Source organism: Myotis nattereri, assembly GCF_964212035.1.
Source record: "Myotis nattereri genome assembly, chromosome: 15".
NCBI lineage: Eukaryota > Metazoa > Chordata > Mammalia > Chiroptera > Vespertilionidae > Myotis > Myotis nattereri.
In genome coordinates, this window is record NC_138090.1 from 32,102,249 (window position 1) to 32,114,866 (window position 12,618).

Here is a 12,618-nt window from a genome sequence, read left to right on the forward strand (position 1 = left end):
GAAACATCGATGTGAGAGTGAAACATCAATCGGCTGCCTCCTACACACCTCCTACCAGGGATGGAGCCCACAATCCGGGCATGTGCCCTGACTGGGAACTGAACCCAAGACCTTTTGGTGTGTGGTATGATATCCAACCAACTGAGCCACACTGGCCATTGCCAGTAAACATATCCTTGGGTGAGGATTTAAAAAAAAAAAAAAGTTTCCATTCTTTTTTTTTTTTAATGTATTTTATTCATTTTTTACAGAGAGGAAGGGAGAGGGATAGAGAGATAGAAACATCAATGAGAGAGAAACATCGATCAGCTGCCTCCTGCACACTCCCCACCGGGGATGTGCCCGCAACCAAGGCACATGCCCTTGACCGGAATCGAACCCGGGACCCTTCAGTCTGCAGGCCAACGCTCTATCTACTGAGCCAAACCAGTTAGGACAAAAGTTTCCATTCTTTTTTTTTCTTTTTTTAAAATATATTTTATTGATTTTTCACAGAGAGAAAGGGAGAGAGATAGAGAGTTAGAAACATCGATGAGAGAGAAACATCGATCAGCTGCCTCCTGCACATCTCCTACTGGGGATGTGCCCGCAACCCAGGTACATGCCCTTGACCGGAATTGAACCTGGGACCTTTCAGTCCGCAGTCCGATGCTCTATCCACTGAGCCAAACCGGTTTCGGCAGTTTCCATTCTTAATAACATATTTATGGCTGTTGTGATCACCCTTGTACACTGATATAGGCAGACTTATCCAAGTGCAGGTGCACCTTTGGTCCTAGACCTAGGCAATTCAATTCTGATGCTCATGATCTTTAGATTAAAGACCATACCTTGAGAGAATATACACTGATTGGCCAAATTATTATGACCGGCCAGATTATTATGACCACCCCATCAGTACTTCGTTGGGCCACCTTTTGCCTTCAATACTGCGGTGATTCTTCTTGGCATTGGCTCCATGAGATGTTGAAAGGTTATGCGAGGAATCTAACACCATGCCTGATGAATAGCACTGTCCAGTTCTGTGAGATTTGATGGTTGTGGAACCAGCTGCCTGATGGCTCTTTTAACTTCATCCCACAAATGCTCAATTGGGCTGAGATCTGGTGATTGTGGGGGCCACCTAAGCAAGGTAAAGTCTCCCTCATGTTCTTGAAACCACTCCTGCACAATATGAGCACCATGGCATGGCGCATTGTCTTGTTGGAAGAAGCCATCTCCATTGGTTTATGCCATCAACATGATAGGATGAACTTGATCAGCAATGATACTTAGGTATGTTGTGCTATTCGGATGTTTATAATGGTCTGGCCCTCTAGCAACTTCAGCGGGAAATTATAGCTAATTTGCCTACAAACGTCAGGTGGTCATAATAATCGGGCCACGCAGTGTGTAGGGGCATAGGTAGTGAGTGGTATGGGTGTAAAGGGTCCCAAGTGTATTTTTCTTTGATTCCCCTTAACCCATTTTTATGAAAACTGCCTTAGGCCTCCACTGCTTGGTTATCTGTTGGGTCACGTCTAGATGCAGAAAATGAGGCTCAGTTTTTATAAAGTCATCTGTTGCCTGCAGGTCTATGTAAGGGAAGGGGAGCACAGGTAGTGTTGGGCAGGTAGTTTTTCACCTGGGACTCCATTGCCAAAAATGAATGGAAACTGATGTTTTGGATATATATTTGACTAAGGAATGATCTTTCATCAGTTTCTCAAAGGAATCTGACTTCCTCCTCAGTGCTTTACTCCCTCACACTGCATACATACACCCACCAAAAAAACAGGTCCTGGAGCAGCCTGTGTCAGAATCACCTGACCTCCGGAAAGCAACTGTGGGGGCTCCACACTACAATTCAGCCTCTCCAGGGTGGAATCAGAATTGCTTTTGCCATCTGGTTAGAACTTTGCAACACAAAGCTGAGCTGGGTGGACAGCTGTGACCAACTGTAATGCTTTCTTATTATTCCATATCTCTCCCTACATTTCCCAGCTTCTCTCGTAGTTACATTGGTACTGAGTGGCTAATTCTGGCCAAAGGGCTTTGAGAGGAAATGTGTGTGTCACTTTATTTACTTATTTATTTAAAATCTTTATTATTGAGAATATTACAGATGTCCCCCTTTATCCCCCCCTGCATTGCCCTCCTCCACCACACACCACCCTGCCACAGGCCTTCACCACCCTATTGTCTGTGTCCATAAGTAACGCATACCTATATATATAAAAGCCAAGGGACCGGAACGACCGGTTGCTATGACGCCCATTACAGCAGCCAACCTGCCCAATCTGGGCCCTGATCAGCCTCCCCCAACCTCCTGCGGTCCTTCCCCCACCCCTGGCCGGCCCCTCCCGATCAGCAACCCCCCCCTAACTGGGGGTGGGGCTGGCTGGGCAACCTCCCACAACCCACCTTCGGCCCCAGTCGGCCCCCTCACCCTGATTGGGGGCAGAGCCAGCCAGCCAACCTCCCATGCCCCCTTCCCCCACCAGCCCTGCTCCCAATCGGCCCCCATCAGGGTGGGTGGCAGGACCCCACCTGTGCACGAATTCATGCACTGGGCCTCAAGTATACATATAAGATCTTTGGTTAATCTCTCCCCACACATCTCTCATCCTTTCCCTCTCAGATTTATCAGTCTGTTTTATATTTCCATGCCTCTGATTCTATTTTATTTATCAGTTTATATTTTTCATTAGAGTTCTTGTTCATTTATTTTGATTTTTAGATTCAGTTATTGTAGATATGTATTTATTGCCATTTTATTGTTCAGATTTTTTTATCTTTTCTTCTTCTTCTTCCTCCCCCTCCTCCTCCTCCTCTTCTTAAAGAATACCCTTCAACATTTCATGTAATATTGGTTTGGTGGTAATGAATTCCTTTAGCTTTTTCTTGTCTGTGAAGCTCTTTATTTTTTAAAAAAATATATTTTTATTGATTTCAGAGAGGAAGGGAGAGAGAGATAGAAATATCAGTGATGAGAGAGAATCATTGATTGGCTGCCTACTGCACGCCCCCTGCTGATGATCGAGCCTGCAACCCGAGTATGTGCCCTTGACTGGAATCAAACCCAGGACCATTTAGTCCACAAACCAGTGCTCTATTCTCTGAGCCAAATCAGCTAGGGTTGTCTGTGAAGCTTTTATCTGACCTTCGATTCTAAATGATTGTTTTGCTGAGTAGAGTAATCTTGGTTGTAGGTCCTTGTTGTTTATCACTTTGAATATTTCTTGCCACTCCCTTCTGGCCTGAATAGTTTCTGTTGAGAAATCAGCTGACAGTTGTATGAGTGCTCCCTGGTAGATAACTAACTGCTTTTGTCTGGCTGCTTTTAAGATTCTTTCTTCGTTTTTAACCCTTGTCATTTTAATTATGATATGTCTTGGTGTGGGCTTCTTTGTGTTCCTCTTGTTTGGGACGCTTTGTGCTTCCTGAACTTGTAAGTCTATTTCTTTCCCAGGTAAGGGAAGTTTTCTGTCATTATTTCTTCAATAGGTTCTCAATATCTTGCTCTCTCTCTTCTCCTTCGGGCACCCCTAATATGCGAATGTTGGAACTTTGAAGTTGTCCCAGAGGCTCCTTACATGATCTTAATTTTTTTAATTCATTTTTCTTTTTGCTTTTCTGATTGGGTGTTTTTTTTCTTCCTCATATTCCAAATTGTTGATTTGATTCTCAGAATCCTCTACTATTGAATCCCTGTACATTATTCTTTATTTCATTTAGTGTATGCTCACTGAGATTCTTGAAAGTCTCACTAAGTTCCTTGAGGTTCTCATTAAGCCCCTTTAAGCTTTCATTAAGATCCTTGAGTAACCTTATAACCATTGTTTTGAACTCTGTATCCAGTCGTTTGCTTGCTTCCATTTCTTTCATTTGTGACATGTTTTTTTGTTTCCACATTTTGGCTGTTTCCTGTGTTTGTTTCTATGTATTAGGTAGAGCTGTTATGTCTTCTGGATTTGGTAGAGTGGTCTTCTGTATTAGGTGTCCTGTAGGGCCCAGTGGCTCAGCCTCCGCAGTCACCTGAGCTGGGCACTCTAGGTGTGCCCACGTGTGCACAGTCTTGTAGTTGAGCCTTGATTGCTGTTGATGTCACTGGGAGGAATTGACCTCCAGGCCAATTGGCTATGAGGATCAGCTGCAACTACAATGGAAGAGCTGCTGTGCAAGAGACACCCCTATGGAGCAGGACTTGTTTCACTGGGGCTTTGGGGTTCACTGAGTCTGCCCTTTGAGTGTGTCACTTGTGTATGTATAGAGTTGCAGTCTGGAGTGGTCTGAAGCTATCCACCAGGTGCATTTGCTTTGGGGCCTCACAGGAGATCCAAAGTCAGTCACTGCCTAGGGCCACCCAGCAGGAGCTACAGAGAGGTCTGCAGATAGCTGCCACTTGTATTGGGCTAAGAAATGCCCAGGCTGGGCCCAGCTATGAAGCAAGGCAGGCTGATGCTACTGCCAGGTCTTGGACCTTTTATTGATAGATTTGTGGCATGCTGACATCAGCTGCTGCTTGTCTGAGAGATTTTTAGCAAAGTCTGAAGCCTGAGTAAGGGTAGGTCATTTATATGGAAAAGCTTAGGTGGGGTTGGAAATTGGATGGGGCGGGGTCTCGGGGAATTACCAGGGCAGAGCGAACAGTGTGTGTGGGTCATGCTGATGGAAACTCAGATATGGCTGCCTGTTATGGGGAGGTCCCAGTGCAGGAACAATGACCCCTGTGAGCACCTCTGTCTGGGAGAAATCTGCTCCTGAGTTCCTGCCCCGATACCAGATAGTCCAGTTCCTCCCCATATGTCCCTGGATTCCTCCAAAATCTCTGCCTGCCACTGGAGCTCAGAAGAAGCAGGACTGTGTAAGTTCTTGCACCATCCATTCAAGAGGAACACCTGGGACTCCAGCAGCCTCTGTGTCACTCAGCCACAGTCCCCGCTGGTTTTTACAGTCCGAAGTTATGGGGACTTCTCTTCCCAGCTCTATAACCCTTGACTGGAGGCTGGTGTGGGGCTTGAAACCCCTGCTTCTCATGGGAGGTCTTGGAGATGTCACTCCCAATTAAAAAAACACATAATAGTGTCGGACCAGCCCGTTCAGCGCCTCCACACATCCTACCAATCTCATTGTGCCTTCTCCACTTCTCTACCTGTAGGACCTCCATTCAGCCAAATTTCAGGTGGTTCTGAATGATGGTTTTTTTGTATTTTAGTTGTGGAAAGTGGTGAGTACTGGGGTTTACCTATGCTGCCATTTTGGCTCTCATGATGTGTGTCACTTTAGTGCAGCGGTTCTCAACCTGTGGGTCGCGACCCCTTTGGTGGTCGAATGACCCTTTCACGGGTCACCTAAGACCATCCTGCATATCAGATATTTACATTACGATTCATAACAGTAGCAACATTACAGTTATGAAGTAGCAACGAAAATAATTTTATGGTTGCGTCACAACATGAGGAACTGTATTTAAAGGGCCAGAAGGTTGAGAACCACTGCTTTAGTGGAAAGCAGTAAAGAATGGGTATGAGTTTCTTTTTGTTGTTGTTGTTTTGAGTTTCTTTCTTTTGTTTTTTTAATTAAATCTTTATTGTTCAGATTATTACAGTTGTTCCTCTTTTCCCCCCATAGCTCCCCTCCACCTGGTTCCCACCCCACCCTCTGCCCTAACCCCCCCCCCCCAACTGTCCTCATCCATAGGTGCACGATTTTTGTCCAGTCTCTTCCCACATCCCCCACACCCCTTTCTCCCCCAAGAATAGTTAGTCCACTGCCTTTCTATGCCCCTGATTCTATTTTAATCACCAGTTTATTCTGTTTTGAGGTGTTTTTTTTAATGCTAAGGTGATTCTGGAGAACACACATTCTAATGATGTTCCCTACAAGTTGAAGAAGGGCTGCCAGACCCACATTGAACTTCATGTGAGCAAGAGATAAGTCTTTACTGGGTTAGGCCACTCGTTTAAGGTTCTATGACTGCAGCTTAGCTTATTTTATCCCCTGTCTAGGTAGTTCAGAACAGAACGTTTATGTATGTGTTGGGAGTTCTGAGACTCAAGATATCCAAGTTTGATTTTGACACTGTGGTATATGCAAGACATATAGTATCCTTGCATTTTCTCCTCCTCATCTGGAAATTGAAGGATTTAAATTAGATGATCTTGAAGGGACAGGGTCTGGATAGCAGCATTTAAGTACAGATTTCTAGTTGAATAGGAAAAGGAGACTAGGTCTAACATTAAACGAATCCTTGGGAAACTGATTTTATGTACTTGTTTTTATTTACGAAGGAATTATATGCCTTTTGCTGTTAAATAAGAAGTTACATAGGGAAAATGGAAATGAAAGATGAAGTATGTCACATACCATATGTGTTTTAGTATATTCAGAGTTGTGCACTCATCACCACTATCCAACTTCAGAATCTTCTCATCACCTCCCATAAATCTACTAGCAGTTACTCCACAAATCTACTTTCTGTTTCTGTCTATTCTGGACATTTCATGTCAGTGGGATCATATCATATATGTGGCTTCATGTGTCTGGCTTCTTAAGAGTAGAATTGCTTGCCCTGCCTGTTAGCTCAGTTGGTTAGTGTTGTCCCTATATGCCAAAGTTTCTTGTTCGATCCCCTGTCAGGACACATACAAGGAGCAACCAATGAATGTATAAACAAGTGGAACAACGAATCTCTTTCTCTCTCTTTTTCCTCCCTCCATCCCTCCCCCTTGCTTGCTTGATCTCTCTTAAGAAAAAAAAAAAGTTAAAATAAAGAAAGAGTAGAATTGCTTGGTCATATGGCATTTCTCTGTTTAACATTTTGAGGAACTGCCAGACTGCTTTTCACAGTGGCAGCATCATTTTGCATTCCCACCAGCAATATATGAAGGTTCCATTTTTTTCTATATTCTCGCCTAAACTTATCTTCTGTTTTGTTTTTTTTTGTAGTCATTCTAATGTGTGAAATGGTGTCTTATTGTGGTTTTGATTTGTATTTCCCTAATGACTAATTGTGTTGAGCATTTTTTCATTTGCTTATCGGACAGTTTTATATGTTTGAAGAAATGTCTATTCAAATTCTTTGTCCATCTTTTAATTGGGTATTTGTAATTTTATTGTTCAATTTTAAGAGTTCTTTGTATATTCTGGATACTAGATGCTTAACAGATATATGATTTTAAGATATTTTCTTACCATTCTGTGGGGTGTCTGTTTACCTTGATAGTGAGTAACCTTCCTGTATAATAAAGAGCTAATATGCAGATGGTCATCACACCCTCACGCCATCACACAGTAACGGCTCAGACACTCAACACTGGGGAGAGAGGAATGGGGACCAGCCAGGCTGCAAACCAGGAGAGGGATAAGCCGCCCTCCCTGCAGTCCCAGGCACCAGTGGCTACACCTGCTTCTGCAGCCAGGAGAGGGACAAGCTGCATGCTCTGTGGTCCCAGGCATCAGCGGCTGGGGCTGCAGCCCAGGAGAGGGACAAGCTGCCTGCCCTGCGGTCCCGGGCGCCAGCAGCTGCGCCTGTGCCTGTGGCCCGGGAGAGGGACAAGCTGTACGCTCTGCAGTCCCAGGCACCAGCGGCTGGGGCTATGGCCTGGGAGAGGGACAAGCTGCCTGCCCGTGATCCCGGGTGCCTGCGGCCCAGGCAAAGCCACCTGCCCACAATCCCCTGTGGCTGTGGCTGGCCTGGGCAAAGCTGGCCTGGGTCCTGGATGCCTGAAACCAACCAGAGGGAGGGAAGCCCGGGTTCCGGGTGCCTGCAGCCAGCCGGAAGGGGGAATCCTGGGTCTCAAGTGTGGGGCGAGGCAGAGTCAGTTAGGGTCGATCAGACTAGCAGGGGAGCAGTTACGGGTGATCAGGCCAGTAGAGAGCAGTTATGGGTGATCAGACAGGCAGGCAGAGGGGTTAGGGGCAATCAGGCAGGCAGGCGAGTGATTAGGAGCCAGCAGTCCCAGATTGTGAGAGGCAGTCAAACATCCCTCGAGGGGTCCCGGATTGGAGAGGGTGCAGGCCAGGCTGAGGGACACCACCTCCCCACTACCACCCCCCCACCCGCTCTGGTGCACAAATTTCGTGCACTGGGCCTCTAGTTGATGTATAAGCATTTTTAATTTTTATGAAATCCAATTTATCTTTTTTTTCTTGTATTGTTTGTGCTTTAGATATCATGTCTAAGAAACCATTGCCTAGTCAAAAATTTACCTGTTTTTTTTCCTAAGAGTTTACAGTTATAATGCTTATATTTAGGTTTTAGATTCATTTTGAGTTAATTTTTTGAATATATTTTATTGATTTTTTACAGAGAGGAAGGGAGAGGGATAGAAAGTTAGAAACATCGATGAGAGAAACATCAATCAGCTGCCTCTTGCATGCCCCCTACTGGGGATGTGCCCGCAACCCAGGTACATGCCCTTGACTGGAATCGAACCTGGGACCCTTCAGTCCACAGGCCGACACTTTATCCACTGAGCCAAACCGGTTAGGGCTTGAGTTAATTTTTATAAGATAGAGGTCCATATTCATTATTTTGCAAGTGGATATCTAGTCCCAGCACCATTTATTGAAAAAACTATTCTTTTCCAGTTGAATGGTGTTGGCACCCTTGCCTAAAATCAGTTGACATTAGATATTGAGTTTATTCTAAACTCTCAATCTAAAATATATATATCTTTCCTTATACCAGTACTCCACTAGCCACCAACTGTAACTCTGTGTTCAAGATAATCTTCACTTCACCAGTACCCCCCCCCCCCCCCACTATCTTGATTACTATAGCTTTAAGTAGGTTTTTAATCAGGACGTGTAAGTCCTCTAAAATATTTTTTCAATATTTGTTTGGCCATCTTGGGTCTTTTGTATTTTCATGATTTTAGGGTTAGTTTGCCCATTTCTATTAAAAAAGTTCAAATTTTTGTAATTATTGCATTGAATTTATAGATGAATTTGGTGAAGTAGTATATTTTTAAGCATTACAAGTTTCATTTAAATAAATCTTGGAGCCCTAACCAGTTTGGCTCAGTGGATACTGGCACATATCCCCACCGGGGCGCCAAGCATTGGCCCAGCACAGAGCGGGGACCACGAGGTCAGAGGTGCTTGTCTCCAGGGTTGGTAATGGAGTGAAAGGCAATGAAGGGGAGACGGGAAAGACCCCATGCCTCTGGGCAGCGTGAAAGCGCAGATGTGGGCACGCTCGCAGAGAAATCGCAGCTCTGCGCCTGCCCTGGGCACGTCCTGGGTGGTTGACTCAGCCTGTCTGGGCCCCAGATTTCTCAGCTACAGAAGGGGGTGAAAGCCCTAACCTGTTTGGCTCAGTGGATAGAGCATCAGCCTGTGGACTGAGGGGTCCCAGGTTCGATTCCAGTCAAGGGCATCTACCTTGGGTGCGGGCACATCCCTAGTAGGGGGTGTGTAGGAGGCAGCTGATCGATGTTTCTCTCTCATCGATGTTTCTAACTCTCTATCCTTCTCACTTCCTCTGTAAAAAAGAAAAATCAATAAAATATATTAAATAGATCTTGGAAATGTGTAACATAAAAAAAGAAGTTTATGATGCTTTTTTAAAAATTAGATAAGTATGTGGTTCTTACTTGACCTCTAGGACCATCTGGCAGAGTAATGGGGTGGGCTTTCAGAGCCGGAGGCACTAATGTACAACACAGAACAAAGGGGTTGTTCAGGGCTCCCTGTGGCCAACTCAAGACGATGGTTTCTCCTTCACAGACCACTCAGTGTTCATGTGAACAGCCTTCCTCCTTCAGCATTCCTGTGGAGCACTTCTATTGTACATCAGGGTTTATAAAGCCACATTGATTATAATGGAGCCCTTGGGTAGAGATAGATATGATGGCTTCATTGCCACGAATTGAAAGAACACTTGGGAGCATATTTCTTATAAGTAGCTGTTTGATACATTGTTTCCTGAAAAGTTTATGAGACTTTAAGAGTGAAGATTATCTTGAACACAGAGTTACAGTTGGTGGCTAGTTTAGTTTAATAGACATGCTAAAAAAATAAAAAAAATAAAAATAGACATGCTAGCTGGGTTAAGGTTGCTATACTTTTATTTTATTGATTTCAGAAAGGGAGAGGGAAAGAGATAGAAGCATCAGTGATGAGAGAGAATCATTGATTGGCTGCCTCCTGCACACCTCTCACTGGGGATCAAGCCCACAACCCGGGCATGTGCCCTGACCATGAATCAAACCATGACCTCCTGGTTCATAGGTCGACACTCAACCACTGAACAACACTGGCCGGCCTAGGGTTGCTATACTTTTAGAGTATGTGTTTGTATCCATAGCACTTTTCTCATCTTTTGTTGTTTAACTTACTTACCTTTCTAGGTTCCTTATGCCATCACAGAACTATAAAGGAGGCATGGTATATTGGCCATAATGAGCAACAAAGTATGACTTGTATTTATTTTTATCTACAAAATAAAGAAACTAGAAAGAAAGAAAAACCTAGTTATCAATAAGTAGACCAAACTATATGGAGACATCATACAAGTTGGAAGTTTAATACAGACTAAGTATATTTGAACTATTGTTTGAGAGAACAGATAGTTCAGGCAAGCATGAATCCTGCTGTTAGCTGTGTGAGAATTACACTACTGATACACTAGGTATCGGTAACTACAACCAGAAATGTCCAGACATTGTTATTTGAACCTATCCAGAGCCAGGGGTTCTGCAGAAGTTTGCCTTTGAACATCTGGAGGAGAAATTGGTACCTGAGTGAGGATGAGAAGAATCCTATCTGCAAACCTCCTGCCAGCCACTCACTTCTCCAGGCTCTGTCTTTCTGTATTCTGCACTTTGGTTCAGCAGGGTATGCTGATTAGACCCTGTGCCGGCCTGCTTCAGGGCCTTTGCTGTGCAGGTCCGTTCACCTGATAAGCCCCACATAGCCCTTTTGCACTTGTCACAACATATCCTATAATCAAGGCCTACATCAAAGTAACATTTTCTTCATAACAGCCTTCCTGATTTCTCTCAGTCTTTGCTCATCACTCCCTTTCCCAAATCCCCTTAAAGTTTTATGGGTGCTGTACTTGTCAACATGAATTCAGGCCCTACTCGATGGATCAGTTACTAGCTTTAGCTTTGGGGCTGTTGTTGTGGAATCAAACTTTGGTTGCATTATTTTTGTACTACAACTCAAGGAATTTTCTAGCAATCATGTCATAGTTCAAATCTCACTGTTGTGCCTAGTTTTGTAAGGTTCTAAATATGATTTCTTATGCATTTGTAGTCCACCTTTGTGGATAATAGCATTTCAGAAGTTATTGTTCCAGAATTACTCATTGTCCTGTAACTTTCCTAACTTTATCTTATTTTTCCCCCTTACAGGAAATGACTTAGAGGCCTTACAATTACATCTGTGCATTCTTGCTTTGGACATTACAATTGAGGGCCAACCCAGTCTGGAAGCACCTCTTATTAATGTTAGAAGGAAACGGCTACCTCAACAAACAAAAGGAAAGAAGACTTATAATAACAAATGCCATTTTTTAAAAAACAAAAACTTGTTTTCAGAAAATATTAAAGAAAATTTGGAATTTTTTTGCATTCAAAAGAAGCTTTACAGGTAAATGGATTTGTCAGGCAGGCTCTGTCAAAATTCTGCAGGGATTTGATCTTCCTTCTTAAGGACTTAAAGTAATTCTGTATTGCTTTTTAAATTGCTGTTGATCAGCTTGTAGGTTTTTGGGTTCTAACTTTTCTGGTATATTAAAGATACATTATTATATTACATTTTTTAAAGTTATTTTTCTGCCATTGTAAATACAAGTATCAAAATATTCTTGCAGAGTAATTATAGGTGAGCATTTTTCTCAAGCATATCTTTTTATTAAGAGAGTGGAATGCTAACAGTTCTTATACAGCATTTTGGACACACTTATTTTTTGTCAGAGGTCCTGCCTATACTGAAAATATTAATTATATAAACCTGTTGTCCTTCTCACATCTATATTGGATCCCATGGTCACCTGCCTCATAGAAATGCCTTTTTTAAATCTTATATTTTCAGAACTCCACTATTTTTATACCTAGCTACAGTTTTGGGGGATAAAAGACTCAGAACCCTGACTCGCTCACAGTCACTGGGACAATTCCCTCTCCCGCATGTATTGCTGCAGTGCCCAGGACAGTAAAATGGACTACAAGCGGCGCTTCCTGCTTGGCGGGTCCAAGCAGAAGGTGCAACAGCACCAGCAATACCCGATGCCTGAGCTGGGCCGAGCACTAAGTGCTCCCCTGGCATCTACAGCCACCACTGCCCCCCTGGGCAGTCTGACCGCTGCAGGCAGCTGCCACCATGCCATGCCCCACTCCACTCCCATTGCCGACATCCAGCAGGGCATCTCCAAGTACCTGGATGCCCTCAATGTCTTCTGCCGTGCCAGTACTTTCCTCACAGATCTCTTCAGCACTGTGTTCAGGAACTCTCACTACTCCAAGGCAGCCATGCAACTCAAAGATGTGCAGGAGCATGTCATGGAAGCAGCCAGTCGGCTGACTTCAGCCATAAAGCCCGAGATCGCCAAGATGCTGATGGAACTTAGTGCTGGGGCTGCAAACTTTACAGATCAGAAGGAATTCAGTCTCCAGGACATTGAGG

At 44.0% G+C, this 12,618-nt stretch overlaps 2 protein-coding genes across 2 annotated transcripts in view; both read left to right on the forward strand.

The window, feature by feature from the left end:
- Nucleotides 1–11,531, forward strand: part of LSM14A (LSM14A mRNA processing body assembly factor) — a 151,293-nt gene extending 139,762 nt beyond the window's left edge. Inside the window, exon 10 of the mRNA XM_081107879.1 lies at nt 11,346–11,531. The gene's annotated coding sequence lies outside the window, so the exon portion shown is untranslated. The remainder of the gene's footprint in view (nt 1–11,345) is intronic.
- The window catches only part of GARRE1 (granule associated Rac and RHOG effector 1), a 58,677-nt gene continuing 57,404 nt past the window's right edge, over nt 11,346–12,618 (forward strand). Inside the window, exon 1 of the mRNA XM_081107881.1 lies at nt 11,346–12,617. Coding sequence (XP_080964007.1) covers nt 12,123–12,617 — 495 coding nt within the window. The 5' untranslated portion in view covers nt 11,346–12,122. The remainder of the gene's footprint in view (nt 12,618) is intronic.